Source organism: Lepidochelys kempii, chromosome 15, assembly GCF_965140285.1.
Source record: "Lepidochelys kempii isolate rLepKem1 chromosome 15, rLepKem1.hap1, whole genome shotgun sequence".
NCBI lineage: Eukaryota > Metazoa > Chordata > Testudines > Cheloniidae > Lepidochelys > Lepidochelys kempii.
Genome location: NC_136394.1, coordinates 30,538,410 through 30,558,918, shown reverse-complemented (window position 1 = coordinate 30,558,918; position 20,509 = coordinate 30,538,410). Strand labels below are relative to the sequence as shown.

The window sequence follows — 20,509 nt, the reverse complement described above, 5'->3', positions numbered from 1 at the left end:
ATATGAGATACAATCACTTTTACCTCGTGATAGGAGTTTGAAAAAGGCTGTACAGTTGCTCTAAATTTTCAACTATTTCAATGTACCATTCCTAGATACCGAGTGAAATGTCTGTTTTTAGTCTCCAGTAAACACACACAGCTCAGCACATAGGTAGTACGAAACCGAACAGCTTCCTGCTCCACTTTATTCAAGTGTCTCCACAGCCTATCCAATAACATTATGATAGCAATTACTTTCCTTGCTGTATGCAGTAGATTAAGGTCATGAGTTGTTACACCTTCAGCCCACGCTGTGGGTAAGTCTACAGTCATGAAGAATGTATTAATTTTTCAAATGTAGTAATATGGAATGTTCTTCTCCTGTCCTACGTCGGACACTTCTGCAGCAATTTCATACAAGCCCAGGGTATTTCCTCTTAACCCGGCTAACCATGTGTTTTAGTCACTATAATACCATATTTGTAGCTTCACGTTCTTGGGGGCTGAATTAAGACTTCTGGGTTCTGTTCTCTGCCACCACTCACTAGCTCTGTAACCTTGGGCAAGTCAATTCTCCTCTCTTTTCCTGCGTTTGACCAGCTGTAAAATGATATCACCACCTTTAGGGTAGTTCTTTCAAAGCAGTTTACAAGTACAAAGTACTCTTCTTACTTTTCTCCCCACTTCTGCTAGCTCAATTGTTTTTCCGCTTGGTGTTTGCTATATAAATCTAATCATGTTCTCATATTGCATGTTAAAATAAAACACTTATGTAATCAGTGTACAGAGACTGTCGATCACCTTGTACCATTTTCTGCACAAGACTATGTAGAGTTCATGAGGATTGTTGCAGCTGTATTAAGAGCAAGCACTATGGAGCTATAACTACAGTATATGGCAATCTTACCAGCACACCATGTAGTCCCACAGATATTTACGCGATAGCTCAGTAGTAAAAATGTCATGGGATGCAGTAGGAGGGGATCTTTTGTATCACAAATACTCTAAACAAACCTCCCTGACAGAAAAACAAGAATAATCTTTGATAATAAAGTTTCCACAGCAAATAGAAAGAAAGTGTTAGGGCTGGAGAAATGAACAAAACCATTCTATATATGCCATTTCTTTCACATGCCTATAATTTCTTTCTGGCAAACTTATTTGTGAATCAATACTCAGAACCCCTGAGGTACTCTAATATTTTCCTTTTTCAGCAAGCAGTTCTCAGTTAAAGAGACAAGTCTAGAAAGCATTGTATTTCTAGTGTGTGCATTAACTTACAAATATTAAGCATGTGTCAAATAAGTACTTTTTTGAACTACATGACTGAGTGATTTTTCATTTTACAGGACCCTAACCTTTTTCAAGAATATATAGCTGATATATGTTGATTTCAAAATGCACCCATGTACAGCCAGAAAAGTATCACAGAAAATGGTCAGCTAAACACCGGTAAGTTGGAGCCTATTTGTGATGAAGCAGATAGTGTTGTTTTCCATTCAGTAAGGCTAAAAGGTATGTTCTTTACTCCTGGGTGAAATCTGCGCCACTGAGCATGTGCAGAATTCACGTCCCCCACATATTTCTTTGCTTCCCCACAGAAAAATGACTTTTTGACAGAGAAGCAAAGGAAAGCTGCAAGAACAATCGCACACCACTCCCTGGTAGCACAGGTACATCGTTTCAGGAACCCGGAGCAGCTGACAGAAAGGTAAATCACTGTGGGGCTGGGGACACTCCAGCCAGTGGCTCCTACCCTGAGCCAAGATCAACTGCTAGTCCCAGCTGGGCCGGAGGCAGGAGAGTATGGGACTTCCCTCTTTCCCTACAAAGAGTGGCTGGGGCTGTGTCAGACCCACTCCCAGAAACCTCCCTCAGTTATAGGAAGCTCAGTATCCTACCCTAATTCTGCCCCCATCACTCCTCAGCTGCGGGTGGAGGGGTCACTGTACGGGGAGTTGCTCCTCCATCCCCACCCCAGCCCCCATGCATCTGGACCTCCCATACCCAGACACTCCTGCCAAACCTCACCCCATACATCCAGAAGCACTCCATACCCGAACCCTACCCCACTGAACCTCAACCTGCATCTGGAGCCCCCTGCACCCAGACCCCCTGCCTCCAGACTGCCCATCCCTGCACGAAGACCACCCCCCATTGAGCTCCCTGCACTCAAACCCCCACCCCCTGAACCCCCAAGTCCCCACATCCAGACCCCCACACCACTGACCCCCAACTAGTTGCATCCAGACCCCCACCCCAACAAACCACACTCCCCCAGCATCTATATTCCCCCGCTGAGACCCCCACACCCAGACCCCTCCCACTGAGCCCCAACCACCTTCACCTGGAAGCCCCTGCAGAGTCCTATTGCTCCTGCACCTGGAACCCCCCCCCCCCAACAAGACTCTGTGCATCCAGATCCCCCCACAAATAGATCCCCCCCCAAGCTGCCTGCACCCACATTGTCCCACACAGAATCCTCTCAACCCACACCTGGATCTCCGCCGCCCCCCCCCCACACACACACACTAAGCCCCTTCACATTTGGAATTTGCCTAGTTGAGCCTGCTTGCCCTACAACTGGTGCACCTGGCACAGAAGGGCAGGGCCCCAGGGTGTTTCTCGGCCAGTCCCAGGCCTTGTGCTGTGTCAGGGTCAAGTGCAGCCTCCCCACTGAGTCCATTTCCCAGGGCCGGGGGTGCTGAAAGGTGATCTCCCATCTTCGTGCTGCCAGTGGCCTGTGCTCCCCACTGCTGTGCTGGAGCCTCTGCATTTACTTATTGATAAATAAAACTTGCAGGATTTTGCAGAATTTTAAAATATTGTGCTCAGAATTTTTAATCTTTTTGGTGCAGAACACCCTCAGGAGTAATTCTCTATATACTTGGGTGAATTATATTGCATGTGTTTTTTCTTCCCTTACTGCCCTCATGTTTCAAGCTTCTTCTAGGCTCCTGTGTGCCCTTAACAGAACGGCATACATTGAGAAGCTCAGGAAACAAAATGGGAAACTGCAAAGGAGAAAGGGAATAGCAAGTAAGTATATCTAATATTAACGAGGTACTTCTGAGAAAAATTGTTGGAAGCAGAAGATATTTGTTCAGAACAGTTAAAGACAACCAAACATTTAAATGGCAACATATTATAAGGTCTGTCGACTAAATTTGTTGCCCTGCTAAAGGTTCAGTAATTCTTAGTAGGTTTCTAACTCGAACACTGACTGACAGACATATTCACCAGTTTGGTTTAAAATTTTAACTGTTCTTTCATGTTCCTGCAGTTTTATAGACTTTCCCATGATAACACAGAAGATAATGCTTGCTTTTAACATAGATTACATGGAAAAAAATTTTAATGGTTTTGTTGATTTTTTTTTTGTATAACATCCACCTAAGATCTGAAAATTTGATGTATAAATAAGTGAAATGGTAGTGGATGTCTAATACTGTATTCAAGCTAGGTAATAGTAAAGGGTCCTACAGTAGCTAAATCCTGAAACATTTCTACACCTTTTCTACAGGAAAAAGGTAAGAATTCAAATTGACTAACATCTCAGAATAAAGTTACACATTATACACAGGTTTAGGGCCAGATTGCGGAGCCCGTATTTGGTGAAAGCTGATTCATGAGTCATCCCCATTGAAACCACGTGTGTCAATTACTGTGCAGTAAATTCCTGACAGAAAAGATTACAAATAAAGACATTTCCCTAAAAAACCAATCAGAGTTCATATATAGAGGAGGGTACACAGAATATTATAATGCTCTGAAAACTAACATGGATAAACAAAAACCAATAAACTTCATTTTTTGATGTTTGATAAAGCTCAGTGTAATTATAATTCATTTTTATGAGTCTCTAGCACATGCAGATTCTAAACAGGTCTGGAAGCACGAAGTACCAAAATATTGAGAGAAAGTAATTTACTAGGTGACTATTTTACTGTGCACACAATCTTTATCACTCTCATCCATCTCCCTTGAAAGATCCAACTTTGCCTCAGATTTGCCAAGGGAGACTGAGGTAGTTAAGCCTCCACTCAGAGTTGGACATCTGAGTCCTTAGGGACCTTTCAGAATCCCAACATTTGTTTCTGTTTCATTTTTCTGACTTCACCCAGTTTTGTTTACAGACAGTAAATGACACATACAAGAAGCCATTAAAAATTCAATATTTGCTAACGGTTATGAAAGATCTCTCCTTATTATAAATTTAGGAGAAAATGCCATTATTCTCAGCTACCAGTGTGGAGTTAAGTTAAACACTATGTTCTCTCAACTTCCACTCTGTATAGCATCTGCTGACTTTAATAACAATCATTCTAATACTAGCCAGACATCATATTAATTCTCTTAAAACTACAGATGCATACATTTCAATTAATTGCTCAGAGGCCCTCAGGCATGAATACTATATAAAATGAATAGACTATACACTTAATTATGTATTTTTCTTGACTAACACTTTTCTTGGAATTACTTATTATTGTGGACCAAGAATATGAGCTACAGAAAGAACCTCAGGTCACTCACTGAACATTTTAAAGAGACAGAGTAGAGAAAATAAGTTGGTTACAAATTATTAACTGTGCTAGAATGCAAACTTTCACCTCTGACATCTTAAGGCATCAAATCACACAGTATTCTAATATATCAAACATACATATTTCAGCATTATAACTTTCTGCATAAATAATCTTTTTTGGGGAAAGAACCATACAAGATGTCAAGGTTCCTCCCCCACTCTGAACTCTAGGGTACAGATGTGGGGACCTGCATGAAAAACCTCCTAAGCTTATCTTTACCAGCTTAGGTCAAAACTTCCCCAAGGTACAAAATATTCCACCCGTTGTCCTTGGACTGGCCGCTACCACCACCAAACTAATACTGGTTACTGGGGAAGAGCTGTTTGGACGCATCCTTCCCCCCAAAATACTTCCCAAAACCTTGCACCCGACTTCCTGGACAAGGTTTGGTAAAAAGCCTCACCAATTTGCCTAGGTGACTACAGACCCAGACCCTTGGATCTTAAGAACAATGAACAATCCTCCCAACACTTGCACCCCCCCTTTCCTGGGAAATGTTGGATAAAAAGCCTCACCAATTTGCATAGGTGACCACAGACCCAAACCCTTGGATCTAAGAACAATGAAAAAGCATTCAGTTTTTTACAAGAAGACTTTTAATAAAAAATAGAAGTAAATAGAAATAAAGAAATCCCCCCTGTAAAATCAGGATGGTAGATATCTTACAGGGTAATTAGATTCAAAAACATAGAGAACCCCTCTAGGCAAAACCTTAAGTTACAAAAAAGATACATAGACAGAAATAGTTATTCTATTCAGCACAATTTTTTTCTCAGCCATTTAAAGAAATCATAATCTAACACATACCTAGCTAGATTACTTACTAAAAGTTCTAAGACTCCATTCCTGGTCCATCTCCGGTAAAGACCAGCATATAGACAGACACAGACCCTTTGTTTCTCTCCCTCCTCCCAGTTTTTGAAAGTATCTTGTCTCCTCATTGGTCATTTTGGTCAGGTGCCAGCGAGGTTACCTTTAGCTTCTTAACCCTTTACAGGTGAGAGGAGCTTTCCCCTGGCCAGGAGGGATTTCAAAGGGGTTTACCCTTCCCTTTATATTTATGACACAAGACATATCAATAAACCAAAGAACCGTTACCAATTGCATAAATAATGCTTAAACTATACCCACAATGCAAAAGGAAGGCATACTGGAAAAGCTCTCCTACTCACAAGCAAGCTGCCTTACATCATGCATGGGGAGAAAGAATGTAAATAGTCTATATGTTCCTTGACTTTAGCAAGACTTTTGACACCGTCTCCCACAGTATTCTTGCCAGTAAGTTAAAGAAGTATGGGCTGGATGAATGGACGATAAGGTGGTTAGAAAACTGGCTAGATTGTTGGGCTCAACGGTTAGTGATCAATGGCTCCATGTCTAGTTGGCAGCCGGTATCAAGTGGAGTGCTCCAGGGGTCGGTCCTGGGGCCAGTTTTGTTCAATATCTTCATTAATGATCTAGAGGATGGTCTGGATTGCACCCTGAGCAAGTTTGCAGATGACGCTAAACTGGGAGGAGAGGTAGATACGCTGGAGGGTAGGGATAGGATACAGAGGGACCTAGACAAATTAGAGCATTGGGCCAAAAGAAATCTGATGAGGTTCAACAAGGACAAGTGCAGAGTCCTGCACTTAGGATGGAAGAATCCCATACACAGCTACAAACTAGGGACTGAACGGCTAGGCAGCAGTTGTGCAGAAAAGGACCTAGGGGTTACAGTGGACGAGAAGCTGGATATGAGTCAACAGTATGCCCTTGTTGCCAAGGCCGCCAATGGCATTTTGGGATGTATATGTATGGGCATTGCCAGCAGATTGAGGGACGTGATCGTTCCCCTCTATTCGACACTGGTGAGGCCTCATCTGGAGTACTGTGTTCAATTTTGGGCCCCACACTACAAGAAGGATGTGGAAAAATTGGAAAGCGTCCAGCGGAGGGCAACAAAAATGATTAAGGGACTGGAACACATGACTTATGAAGAGAGGCTGAGGGAACTGGGATTGTTTAGTCTATGGAAGAGAAGAATGAGGGGGGATTTGATAGCTGCTTTCAACTACTTGAAAGGGGGTTCCAAAGAGGATGGCTCTAGACTGTTCTCAGTGGTAGTGGATGACAGAACAAGGAGTAATGGTCTCAAGTTGCAGTGGGGGAGGTTTAGGTTGGATATTAGGAAAAACTTTTTCACTAGGAGGGTGGTGAAACACTGGAATGCGTTACCTTGGGAGGTGGTGGAATCTCCTTCCTTAGAAGTTTTTAAGGCCTGGCTGGGATGATTTAATTGGGGATTGGTCCTGCTTTGATCAGGGGGTTGGACACTATATGACCTCCTGAGCTCCCTTCCAACTCTGATAGTCTGTAACTGCTACAAACGTGCAGTATTCATGTATTCTATAGAATCATAGAATACATGAATACTGCACGTTTGTAGCAGTTACAGACTAATAAAGGCAGTAAGCCCTCTTTTCATCCTCTATTCCTGATAAGCCTAACTGAAAGTATCTCTCACTTTCTTATCCCCTGCCAAAAGGTGTGTAAATCTCCTCCCAATATGGGATATAATATAAATGCTTGCTCCAAATGAGAGAAATAACCATTATATTTCTTTTTGTATATAAACTACTGACCAAAAGGGCTTCCTGTGACACTCAGAACACCCTCCCCTGGCTTACAACTTTTGCAGCTGCAGTGTATCTACTGACATTAGAAACCACCTTCAGAAAGCTCCGTGCTGAAGAGTATGTTAGGATTTATCAACCTGATGAATTGCAACACCAAAGCTAAGGTCCACCTTCCTTCCTATAATCCCAGTACTAAAGAATCCCGGTCTACATTTCAGAAAGGAAAACTAAAAGGCTGCAAATAACACATGTAGAGAGACCTAAGGTATAGTCATTCCCTACACAGGGTGCTCATGATGGAGAGAAAACTGAAATTTAAAAGAAAACCACAATAGAAGAGTCTAACTTCTCTTCCATGCATAAGAGAAATGAACAGGGATTAAGGATTTTCTGACTGACAGTCCAAAATCAGTGCCTTTAAAAGCTTGCTGGACAAGAAAAGCCTCTCCAATAAAACACCTAAGTAACAATCTTTTTTTCTCCATATGATTTTAACGGTCTCCATCTAACCAGTGGAGTTTCACAAAATGCTTTACACAGCTTTTAGATTATGGAATTCTCCAAGCTTTGGTTTATAGCTCCATATATTTTCATGACAGTAATCATGAAAATCATTTCAAAATTCAAGTGAAATAAAGCAAGATGCTAAAAAGAAGACTTTCATTTGTTTCTAATTCTGATGTTTCTCAATATATCAGACCTTATAATAATATTGGGCCTCTTATTACTTCCATCTAGAAATCTTGTTTTTGGCACTAGTCCAGGATTCATCATCATTATAATTTTCAATCCCTGAAAGTGATGTACCGACTGTATATCCTGCCAATCTAGAACAGAAAGAAATTTTCTTCTATAGTCACTAAAGCAGACAGTATCTGAAGGAAAAAGAGACAGCATTATAAACAAGCACAGAATATCTAAAATACCTTGTTGCACTGATGTAGAATAAGGACATGGCATAAATGAAATATTGATTGAGATGGATCTCATGAGTCAGAATCTGCACAGTTAGTGGCAAAAATATCTGACTGCAGAAGGGACTGACACACAACAAACAGCCAACATGACACCCACAGCATGCAATACCAGTAAAAATTAAAAACAAAAAGCTGCTACCATAAAATTAATGGGAGCAATTAAATATATATACAGAATGGGCTCTTTGTCATCAGCCAAGAGAGGAGCTACTCAGTCTGCCTTCTTATTACTGGAGTTGTAGAATGAAATCTCAATGAGTCCTTGGAAAGCCTTTTTAATATACCCAGAAATCAGAAGCTAGCTGTTGCATACTCTGGCCAAAGTTCTGCTAGCCAGCATTCTGTTCAGAAGAACCATGTGCAGTATGTAATGCTGCGGGTGGTACTGTAAAAGGCTGGAAAATCCTGATTTAGTGCAGGCAACACGATGTGTCTTATTTACAAATCAGAAGTGGTGCACCAATTGCACATTTGACCCCTTTGATTTACAGGCCTGCAAAACGTCGAAGAGATGGAGAAAGTGGGAAAGTATCCTATAATATATTAAAGTACTGTTCAAGAACCCAAGATTCTAGATGGAGAAGTAAATCTACTATTTAGTGACAGTTTCGTTAGAGTGGATTCTCCACCTTTAAATCAGGCTATTAGCATAAAGCATAAACCAAAGGAATTCATTTTATAATGTAGGATGCATATACATTCTTTGTCCATCTGAAAAGTTACAGTGAAAATGGAGAGTTGGCTGTCTCTCCAACACACAATTACAGTACTGCAACTGAGGTTCAGATCTGGAAGAAAAATTAATCCCAGAACAGAAATCCTGGCCCAAATGAAAAAGTTCTGCTAAGCATAATATCAAACTAGATGCAACAGCGTATATTTATTGTACTCTCAAAGGATATTTATGTATCATCATTTTACCAGTGACCCGAAGAAGACCTCTGTGTGAGCTCAGAAGCTTGTCCCTCTCACCAACAGAATTTGGTTCTCACTCACCTCATCTCTCTAATATCCTAGGACCAACACTACAACAACACTGCATACAATCATTTTACCAGTGTTATTTATGTACATAGTTTTCCTTAGTATTTAATGTTCTACTTTCTGGCGAAATTTATGTAAATGCCTCAAAGGGCGGATAGAATGGGAAAACACAAACCATGACCACTTCTGCTGCTATCTTTGTATGTGTAACATTTATTCTTGAAAACAAAGACTTTGTATATTCTGCACATCAGAGATACTATCCAGCATAAACTCCCTCTCCACGAGCATTAGGGCACTGTAAAACTATCCAGAGTACAAATGCATCTTCTGAAAAGCCTAATACCACAATAATTCAGTCCCCCATAAACTTACTCACCATACGAAGATAATTGTATAATTACTAAAGGATATTTTAATACATAAAAAACCCAGCATCACAACATTCAGTGACAAACTGAAAATTACAATATCATTCCCTTTACTGCCTCAGATTCAGTACCCCACCAACAGTTCAAAGTCTGCATGTACAACACCTCTAATTTGTGCAGCACACCACTTAAAAACATCGCATAAGAGCGGCCACACTGGGTCAGATGAATGGTCCGTCTAGCCCAGTATCCTGTCTTCCAACAGTGGCCAATTCCAGGTGCTTCAGAGGGAATGAACAGAACAGGTGATCATCAAGTGATCCATCCCCACTCACTCATTCTCAGCTTCTGGCAAACAGAGGCTAATAGCCATTAATGGACCTATCCTCCATGAATTAATCCAGTTCTTTTTTGAACCTTGTTATAGTCTTTGCCTTCACAACATCTTCTGCCAAAGAGTTTCACAGGTTGACTGTGCATTTTGTGAAATACTGTTTTTGTTTGTTTGTTTTAAACCTGCTGCCTCTTAATTTCATTGGATGACCCCTAGTTCTTGTGTTATCTGAAGGAGTAAATAACACTTCCTTATTTACTTTCTCCACACCAGTCATGATTTTATAGACCTGTATCATATTCCCCCTTAGAAGTCTCTTTTCCAAGCTGAAAAGTCTCAGTCTTATTAATCTCTCCTCATATGGAAGCTGTTCCACACCCCAATCATTCTTAATGGTTCCCCACATTTGTTTGTTTTTTTGACTGCTGCTGCACATTGAGTGGATGTTTGCAGAGAACTGTAGTGGGGATGATGTTTTCCAATGTGCATTACTTTGCATTTATCAACACTGACTTACATCAGTCACATTGTTGCCCGGCCACCCAGTTTTGTGAGATCCCTTTGTAACTCTTCATGCTTTGGACTTAACCATCTTGAGTAGTTTTGTATCACCTACAAATTTTGCCATCTCACTGTTTACCCGTTTTTCCAGATCATTTAGGAATATGTTGAACAGGACTGGTCCCAGTACAGACCCCTGGGGGACACCACTATTCATCTCTCTATTCTGAAAACTGACCTTTTATTCCTACCCTTTGTTTCCTATCTTTTAACCAGTTACCAATCCATGAGAGGACCTTCCCTCTTATCCCATGACTGCTTACTTTGCTTAAGGGCCTTTGGTGAGGGACCTTATCAAAGGCTTTCTGAAAGTCTAAATATACTAATCCACTGGATCCCCCTTGTCCACATGCTTGTTGACCCCCCCTAATAGATTGGTGCTGCTTCTTCCTGAACAAACCATTTTCATGTATGTGTCTGATAACAAGCAACGTCTGTTTGGTTGTGCACAGCTCGCATATGCCACTGTTCACGAAAAGCTTCCTCTTAACTTTCTTAAGCAAAATGCAGTAGACAAGATATGATACTTGTCACATGAGTCAATGTCACTTTCATTTTTCCAAAGGCAAACTCCACCACAATCTTACATCAGTTGAGTGCACAGTTGAATCTGTCTTGTTCAATGTGTGTTCAGGAAGACATTTCATTAGCCATACAAAAGTAGGTATTGCAGGATCCTTGAGAATCACAGAACAGTAACACAGGTGTTCAGTGGGAGCAGAGTTCATTTCCCTTTACCATCTCTTGAAAAGTCCAGAGTTTTTAAACATTCTAGCACACACTTTTGCGGGCCACCCTATGTACACGAACACCCATGAATTTTCCATGGTGGTCCATTAAGGCTTGAATCTCTTTTTGTTAATTTACCTCTGGAGTTGGGAGGAGGACGGGAAAGAAGGGGACACAGAGTGGGCCAATGAGTTATTTAGTACTGAAATGTAATTGTATTTTTGGATCAGTAGCAAAACTATTAGTTGAAATGACAAGAACACAGCTGTGTAAAAGAGAAGGGCCTTACTATCCATATTAGACATTGAAATCCAGATAATTTTGTACATACACACTAAAGATATATGCAGCAGGCTGAAGGTCAAACCTTCAAGGAATCAGAAAATCTAGGTTTCTTAAATATACTCACAATTTGATGGGCAAGTACTGTGCACAAGGAATTTATCATAATTTAACACCACCGTTTCTATTGTTTCCTAGAGATCTGGCAAGAAAATCCATCAATCCAGTGTTAAAATTTAATTTGAAAAATAGTGGCTGGTGTAGGGCAACATCCCACTTGTATGCAAGCTCCCCTCACACCCTGCGCGCGCGCACATCCGCACTCTCCACCGCACCCCCAACACTGCAGCAACAGATAAATAATTCCTAGAACTGTGCATAGTCTTGCTGACCTCACTGATGACAAAGGTGAAAAGGCTTCCATATCGGCTCCCCCAGCACTAGCTACTCAGGAAGAGTCAGCATTTTTCCGGCCAGGCTGACCTCTTCTATTTGCACAGTAACTTTTCAAGTCCTATAAGCATTTTACAAACCAGGAAAAACAAATCAATCGGGAAACTGTATTTAAAAAACTGCAGTGTCCTTTTCATTCCTACAACACATTATTCATCTTCAAGAGGAGGTTGACTGAAGACAAAACATTAGGTATGATTAAAATCTGACACCGGTTACAGATTAAGTAGGCTGGTACAATAATGTAATTTTAAACAAAACTGCAACACTAAGACCAATGACAAAAACAATTTAAATCACACCCCTATACCAACTTAAAGACCTGCTGTTTGCAGACCCTCTCCACCACCACCACTGAAACAGACTGAAATAAACACAGATTGGTTTAATACTGTAAAATTTTCCACCCAACTCAGTCCCCTACTGAGAGGTAGTTAAACTTCAGAGAACTAGCAGTTTTAAAGTGGTAAATGGGAACTGCCATTTCAGGAGCACATTCAGGATATGAACATGTGAAAATATTGGCTTATTAAAATTTCCCAGGCCTCTGTCTTAGAATATAAAGATTTATGGTTTTATTTATTTTTATATATTTGTGGAGAACTATTGCAAACCCTAAAGAGATATGCTATTATATTTAAGTACCCCTAAAACTGTAAACAGTTAATTTTTCCACATGCAACTGAACATCCGCCAAGTCCCATGGTGTAAAGTATTCTGATAAATTATAATATTAACCACTACAGTTCCATTGTTGCTATGCAACCAAAAGACTGTCAGAGCCATACACATTTTTTCTCTCCGCCCACTGGCATATGATATCCAGTAGAGTCGCTAGTGTTAAAGATCTGCCAACATTTCCTTTCTAAACCATGGAAGTTATTTTTAGGGGTAACTGGTTTAGCATCTCAGTCTTTTCAAGTCATACTGTGCTGAGTTATAGCACAGATTCAGGCGTGAACCTGAATTCTAATATTTTTTCACAAAGAAGGCATAGTAAAATCAAAGTACAGTGGTCCTATGTGTGACAGACCCAGACCAGTGGGGTACAGGAGTCTGGTAGAAGGCAAATATATTGGCCACTAGATGAACCGTTTTTTTGTTCCCTGAGTGACCAGAGCAGGGGCTGCCCTAGAGCAATCAGGAACTTGCTAGAACCAATTAAGGCAGGCAAGCTAATCAAGACATCTGGAGCCAATTAAGAACTTTCTAGATTCAATTATGGCAGGCAGGCCGGCCAATCAAGACACCTAGTTTAAAAAGGACCTCCCATCAGTTAGTAGGGGGGCACGCCAGGAACAGGGAGTGAGAAAGCGTGCTGCGGGAGGCGTGAAGAGTTCAAGTGTGATCAGGCTTCCGGAGGAAGATCCTGCAGTGAGGATAAAGAAGGTGCTGGGGGGAAGGCCATGGGGAAGTAGCCCAGGGAGCTGTAGCTGTCACGCAGCTGATACAGGGAACATTGTGGACAGCTGCTATCCACAGGGCCCTGTGCTGGAACCCGGTGTAGAGGGTGGGCCCGGGCTCCCCCGCATCCTCCCAACTCCTGATCGGACACAGGAGGAGTTGACCTGGTCTGTGAGAAACACCAGAAGGGAAGGTCTAAATTGGAAAGGGATCTGCCCTGTCCCCGACCCACTAGGTGGGACACAGAGACTGCGGGGATTGTTCTCTGTTTCCCCTCTGCTGGCCTGTGATGAGGTTAGCTGAGTGGACGGCAGGTTTGAGCCACTAGCAAGAGTGGCCAAACTGAGGGCTCTGTGAATCTCTGAGGCAAGCAAATCCACCAATAAGTGCAGGACCCACCAAGGTAGAGGAGGAACCTTGTCACATATATTTACAGACAAAATGACCACAGTGTCACAGTTTTTGTCTCTGCCACTTGGTCAGAAAGACATGATTGTAAAATGAAATGTTGAGAGTTGGGACTAGCTGGCCTAAGTAAAGAACCCTAAACCTTCCCCCAACCCCAAAACACAATCTGAAATATTTCAGTCAGAAAGAAGTGATCTCAGTGTTACTGAAACTTTAAATTACTAAAAACAATGGGCCCCTGGGGTTGCTAGATCCCCTCTTCTGAGAAGAAGCGGGGAGGAGGGAGGGAAGGTAGAACAGGTTATAAAGAGGGAGGGAGAAGGCTACCTCCTGAAGAGATGACATGCAACCATTGGATGACCCAGAGTTGATCAGAAAGAAGCTTGGTCGGACAGAGAAGTCTGACTACTTAGCAAAACCTTCTGGGGTCTGCCAACCAATTAACTGAATTCAGGGGAAACGGCCGAGATGCAAAAGCTAGACAATGGACATATGCTGTAGCCAGGGGTGAAAGTAACTTAAAGGACTTACCAGTACTCTGGAGTCCTGTGCAGGGGGCGTGGCCTCAACTGGAAGAGGCATAGCCTTTAAATACCCTGGCCCTTTAAATCAAGATTTAAAGGCCCCAAGGCTCCCAGCTGCCTGTGCAGCTGGGAGCTCAGGGGCGATTTAAAGGGCCCCAGGCTCTGGCAGCGTAGCCCTGCCGCCGCTACCCCAGGGCTCTGGCTGTGCTTTAAAGGGCCCGGGAGCTCGGGCTGCTGTGGGCAGCCCTGGGGTTTGGGGGGGATGCTTTAAAAGCCGCAGGGCTCCTCACAGCGGCTAGAGCCCCAGGCCCTTTAAATCAGTGCCCGAGCCCTGCCGCTGCTACCCCAGGGCTCCAGCAGCGGGGCTCGGGGGGCGCTTTAAAGGGCCTGGGGGCTCTGGCCGCTGCAGGGAGCCCCAAGGGTGCTTTAAAGGGCCTGGGGCTCCCCGCAGCGGCCAGAGCCCCGGGCTCTTTGAAGCACAGCCGGAACCCTGCCGCTGCTACCCCGGGGCTCTGGCAGTGAGGCTCAGGGGGTGCTTTAAAGGGCCCAGGGCTCCCCACAGCAGCTGGAGCCCAGGGCCCTTTAAAGCGCGGCTGGAGCCCTGCCACCACTACCCCAAGGGCTCCAGCAGCAGGACTCAGGTGGTGCTTTAAAGGGCCCGGGGCTCCGGCCACTGCATGGAGCCCAGGTCCCTTTAAAGCGCCAGCCTGGGGAAGCCGGTCCAGTCTGGCACAGTGTACTGGCTCTTATCAATACTGAAAGATTCAATCAAATGTAGTTCCAGTTTTTTGCTTTGATTTAACTTTCTACTTGTTACTGTTACACAAAGGCAAGTCCCATTGAAATCACTGTGTACAAGGGAACCTATAAATACTGTGTTGCCAAGGTAGGAATGTTTATACCTTAACTGAAGTTTAGGGCTGTGGCACAGCCCTAAACAATACCTTTGTTAACAAACTTCATTGTATTATTTATTTGTATTAAAGCAGTGCCTAGAGGCCCCAGCTGCGATCAATGCCCCACTTAGTTTAAATACATAAGGGAGAGAGAGTCCCCGCCCCAAAGAGCTTACAATCCAAACAGAGACGACAGACGAGAAGTGAAGTGATTTGCCCAAGTTCAAATAGCAGTTAATAGCAGGGCTATCAAAGAATCCAGATTTTCTGATTCCCAGTTCTGTGCTTTCTCCACTAGAACACACTGCCTTTCTAATTTGGGCTTGATCCTGCAAGGTGCTCAGCACTGTTGAACCTTTTAGGAACAGGGAGGCAGATTTCTCACTCCACCCACCACCACCCACTCCTTTTACAATGGACAGAATGGAAACAACCTGCACTTCCTTTGCTGAGCATTCCCATGTGCTGGGGAATCCCTAGTCGGTGTACCCTGTTTTTTCTATGCCATGTTCCTCCCAGGTCTGGAATAAGCACAGCTGTCAGAGAGCTCCTTAGGAGTCTGCTGCTCTAACCTGCATCAGGGCCAAGAAGAGAATCAGGGAGTTGGCTACTGTGCCAAGCTTATCTTGGCTACAGCAGAGGATCTGGCCAAATGAATCCATGGGAACTCAGGTTTAATCAAGAATCTAGTTAACTCAGTGGAATGGGACCCAATTAAAACCTTTGCAATTATGCTTATATGCATGTGCAGTCAACTTTTTTTTTTTTATTAATTTGCTTATATTATCAACCTTTCCACAGCAGTATACCTTTCAAAGGCTTCGTATCGACTATCTTCAACAGGCATACCCTGAAAAAGGAGTTGCTCAGACCTGCAGAGAAAATTCCCTGTAATTTAATAGAAAAATCGAGTGATTTTAGTGCAGCGCTGGAGACAGAAGTAGAGTGTGACACTGACAGTGATGAGGAAATAGAAACCAATTCCTTTAAATAAATAAATAAAACGAAACAACCTATCTAAACCAAAGGAGCATAGTATTAGAATACATCCCCAAATCAATTATGGATAGGAAAATAGAGCAGAGTATTGGGAACAGTAGGAAATGTTTGACACATGAGAGAAATTAATAGTCCAGTGCTAGAAATCAGTTTTCCTTTTCACCCTAGTGCAGTAAACACCTTTATTAAATATAGACACAGCATCTACACTGGGGAGGGTGGGGTCTTATTCTTATTTAAACAACACAAACTAAGACAAATGTATCATCCCCCATTAACTGCATCTTCAATACTTCTGAAGAACGTTCCTCTACAATTTAGCACAACTCTTTGCAATAGGAGTAAGTAGCTATTCCTGGGGTAGCTATCACTTTAAATAGCACAGAATTACTGGGATTTCTTAAGGCACCATAAATAAAAGGCTGAACACACAAAGCAAGAGCAAACTTTGGTAACTGCTTCAGTATAGAATTGAGTTTGTTTTATCAACAGTTATATTCTTTCTAAATAACTCATTCTGTTACTTAACTTTACCATAATGTGGCTCGTGTGCATTAGTCTGATCTTCTAGGCAGCATTCTCTCTTACAATTTCAAGAAGTCTACATTGGATATTTTTAGGGTGGCTGTTGCATGGAGTTTAGATTAAATTTATGCACTATATGTAGCTTTATTAATTTGGTACATTTGTTCATTCTCTGAAGAAGCCATGAGCTCACCTGCATTTCAAAACATTCATGTTTTACTAGTTTTAAACATTAAAGATGAACGGAAAATGGATAACAACATTTGCTATGCAGCGGACACAGTGCTGCTGGCTAATTCAGAAGGCCTGATGAAGTTAGTGGAAATTATATATGAATATGGCAAAAAATATGAACAAGATAAAAGCTATGGTCCTATGCAAGGATACTAGGAAAACATGCAAAATTCCAACAAATACCACAGCCATACAGCAAGTGGAAGAATAAACACTTGATGAGAAGGGACATAAATCTGAAGGTTAAATTTTGACTTTTAAAAACATATATTTGGTCTCTGTTAAATTACAGCTGTGAAACATGGACATTCAAACAAATTAATAATAAAGAAACTACAGTCCCTCAAATTATGGTGTTACAGAATAATTCTGAAAATATCATGGATAGACTACATAACTAATGAAATGTACTGGTGATGACTGGAACTCAGCAAATGCTAGTTAGAGATCTTATGAAATGAAAGATTCAGCTTGCAGGGCACATTTTAAGAGTTTCAGTGGGTGATGCCAGTTTATGGGCACTGGAAAGGAAAGTTGATGGCAGAACATGAGGCAGAAAAAGAAGACACTGGATGGACAACGCGATATCCTGGGTGGATCAAAAGGATTGTTCATCCACAAAGATTAGCAGAGGGTTGAACAGAATGGGCCACCATGGTTACAAACCTCCACTAATGGAGATGCCACATAATAAGAAACATTAAAGGAAGTTCTGAATGGAATGATAAAAACAATTTTAGTATGTAAGTGCTAGTGCAAAGATACATTCTTTGCAACAGATTCTGTCACTTTTATTCATGTTGACTGGTAGCTTAGATAGCAAGAAGCCCTGTCAAAGTCACAGAGTAAGGCAAGCCTCAACTTGAGTAGAGTGGCAGAATCTGGCCCTTTTCAGTAAGGATGAAGTTGGATGCATTGTATTTTGAGTGATCAGCTTTTAATATTTTAAAGAATGGAGCCAGCACTTCCACTGTACGCAGTTTAGGAGCTGGATGTCAATTCTTGTACACAAACACCACAAAGACATCACTAGCAAGCAGACTTTGCCAATAAACTGAAGTGACTAGTTCAAACAGACATAGGGCAGAGAACCATCAGCAGTGGAAGGCAGATTGCAATTACTGGGCAGTTTTGCAGGAAGACTACTTTTTTAATAAGATTTTATTGATTTCTGTAGCCACTACTGTTATTACAACTCAACTTATTTACAAAGTTGAAGTACATTAATTACAAAAAACTAAGAAAAAAACAAAAATGGGTCACTCAATTTGTGTAATGCCTAGCACAATAGGCTTTGATCCCCAGTTGGGGCCTTTATGTGCTACCACAATACAAGTGATAGTATTATTAATGCACTAGTATTATACCAAACTCTAAAAGGGAGTGAATTCCAAAGGTGAGCACTCCTCAATTGAAAAAAACCCCTATCACTTACCCAAAGAATTTACCCTAGAAGTTATAGTAAGAGCCTCCCAAAAGTTCCAAACTCTCATTATTGGGTAGAAGATGAGAGAAATACATATGTGAAGGTAAAGCAGAAGCCCAGCAGGATTAGAGCTGTGTGGCATTGGGCGGGCACCACAGTGTCCATCTCAAAGAACTTAAACAAAATAGCACTGTATTATTCCTTCACAAAAGACTCAGAGGTCTATTCTCCCTGCAATGTCCACGTGTGGCTCTCATTAACACTAATGGGAGCTGGCATAAAGAGGAGAGAAGACTCCCCTCACTCTCTTAACTGGATTAAGCAGGCTTATTTTATACTGTTACATTAGGAAGGAAATATGTTTATTTGCATTAAAGATCCATATGTTTGGGAGCAACACCTTCAAGTTATGGTATTTTCCCTTAAAGATTCAAATACAAAGCTAGACACACTAAGTGATCACACTTTTTTCCTGACAGACATCTCTTTATTCTTAAAACAGGATTAAAGTTTGACAAGTGTGTGATAAGTGAAAGTTCCTGACACTAATTAGCAAATGCTTAGACTCCATAAACTGTATGTTCTTCCTTTCAGAATTACACACACATAAAAATCCAACATCTTGAAAGAAATTCTAAAAGTACACGAAGTTGACGAAATAGAAGAAATTTCAAAAGTAATGCAGAGGATATAAGCAGATGAAATATGCACAAATATTCAATGAAACTAAGAAGAAAAAGATATTTTCAGTACAAAAATATTACTACAGTCAGAATAAAACGTATTTCAACTAATGTTTCTATTTAATGCACCTTGCTTAGGTGTCGCAGCTAACTGTATATAATTGTCTGCTTTTCTCCAAAATATGAGAGAAATAAGTGCTAGATAACTAAGTCTAAAGACATTTCCTTGTTCGAGTGTCATTAGATGTTTATGTTGTAATAAGAACCTACTAAAATTACTAAGTCTATTTGCCACTATCCTAGGCTTGCTTGCTCTCAAAAAAACCAGAATCAAACATCTTCCAACTGATTCTTCCCATCAACAACGCTAGAAAGACTATAAAAAGAAATCCTGGGTACTCCTTTTCTTTTGGTCCTACTTTACACTGCCAGCTATGTTCATGGCCTGATAAACAGAAGAAAGACGTTATTAAGAATGAAAAACCATGAACTGCTTGTGTATTGGCTCTTGTGCACCCATTAATTAAACTCGACAACATTTACTTTGTCATTGTAAAGGTCCATTTATTTTCATAGAAAAGACACACAACTGACTCATTCTAAAAAGCACACTTTCTACAGCAGTGCAATACTCTGCGCTTTGCAACGTTTCTCCGCAAATTTAGAGATTCAGTTGCCATCATTGACAAAAGTGAAAGAAAATATTTTAAACTCAAGAATGATTCATTACTGTTCTTTGGGTGAATATATTATTGGTATATAAAAATTCATTAAATACAATATTGTAAGTAGATACATTTACTATAGATGAGCAATAATTCTGTAAAAGTAATTATACAGAGAATAAATAATTTAGGATAATTTGTTTTTATTTATTAGACCGTTCGCATCTTTCCCCCCCAAAAAAGCTAAATCAGCAAATGAAACAGAGTTTCACTGTAGAGGACATAAAAGTGTCCAAGTAATTCAGTTCTCCCTTGCGTTAAATCATAGCAAGTTGATGTACCTCGTTTTAATCACCCAGTACAGAACACTGGGCTAATGTCCCTTTAAAAACAAACCGTGTATTTAATAAGTATTGCCTACTCAAAGGGAATAGAGCACGCATGTTTCATACATGCTCCAAACTCCACAGTGCACATCACTGGCATCACAGTGCACTGCTGAGACCTATGTCGTGCATCTTCCCTAGGGTTGCTACCATAACAGAGATGTTCCTACCTATGCACTAGCTCAGCACCAGGATCACCATGGTGCCAGACAGACTTTATACAGAAAGAGGAGGAGATGGTGCTCCACTTACATTTTTTTTCAAGTGGGGGAGAGGGAAGCATAAACCTCCACTGGCTGAGCTGATTTTTTTCCAAGACATGGAGGTTGAAATTTCCACCTCTCTTCTTACTGTCTCCATTATCACCATGTGCTAATCAGCGGGAGCTGGAGCACAATGAGGGACTTTTCCAGGGCTGGGAGCATGCCCAGTACACCTGTGTCACTTCTGGGCCAGACTTAAAATACACAATTTGAATCT

The 20,509-nt window shown here is 41.4% G+C and overlaps 1 protein-coding gene across 4 annotated transcripts in view; it reads right to left on the bottom strand.

Moving 5' to 3' along the window:
• Positions 1–20,509, bottom strand: part of KIAA1671 (KIAA1671 ortholog) — a 160,392-nt gene that overhangs the window by 38,846 nt on the left and 101,037 nt on the right. Inside the window, exon 1 of one of the 4 annotated variants that reach the window (XM_073313251.2) lies at positions 11,554–11,786. The exons of the other annotated variants lie outside the window; for them this stretch is intronic. Coding sequence (XP_073169352.1) covers positions 11,554–11,592 — 39 coding nt within the window. The 5' untranslated portion in view covers positions 11,593–11,786. Of the gene's footprint in view, positions 1–11,553; positions 11,787–20,509 lie in introns of those variants that run through there. 4 annotated transcript variants of the gene reach the window in all.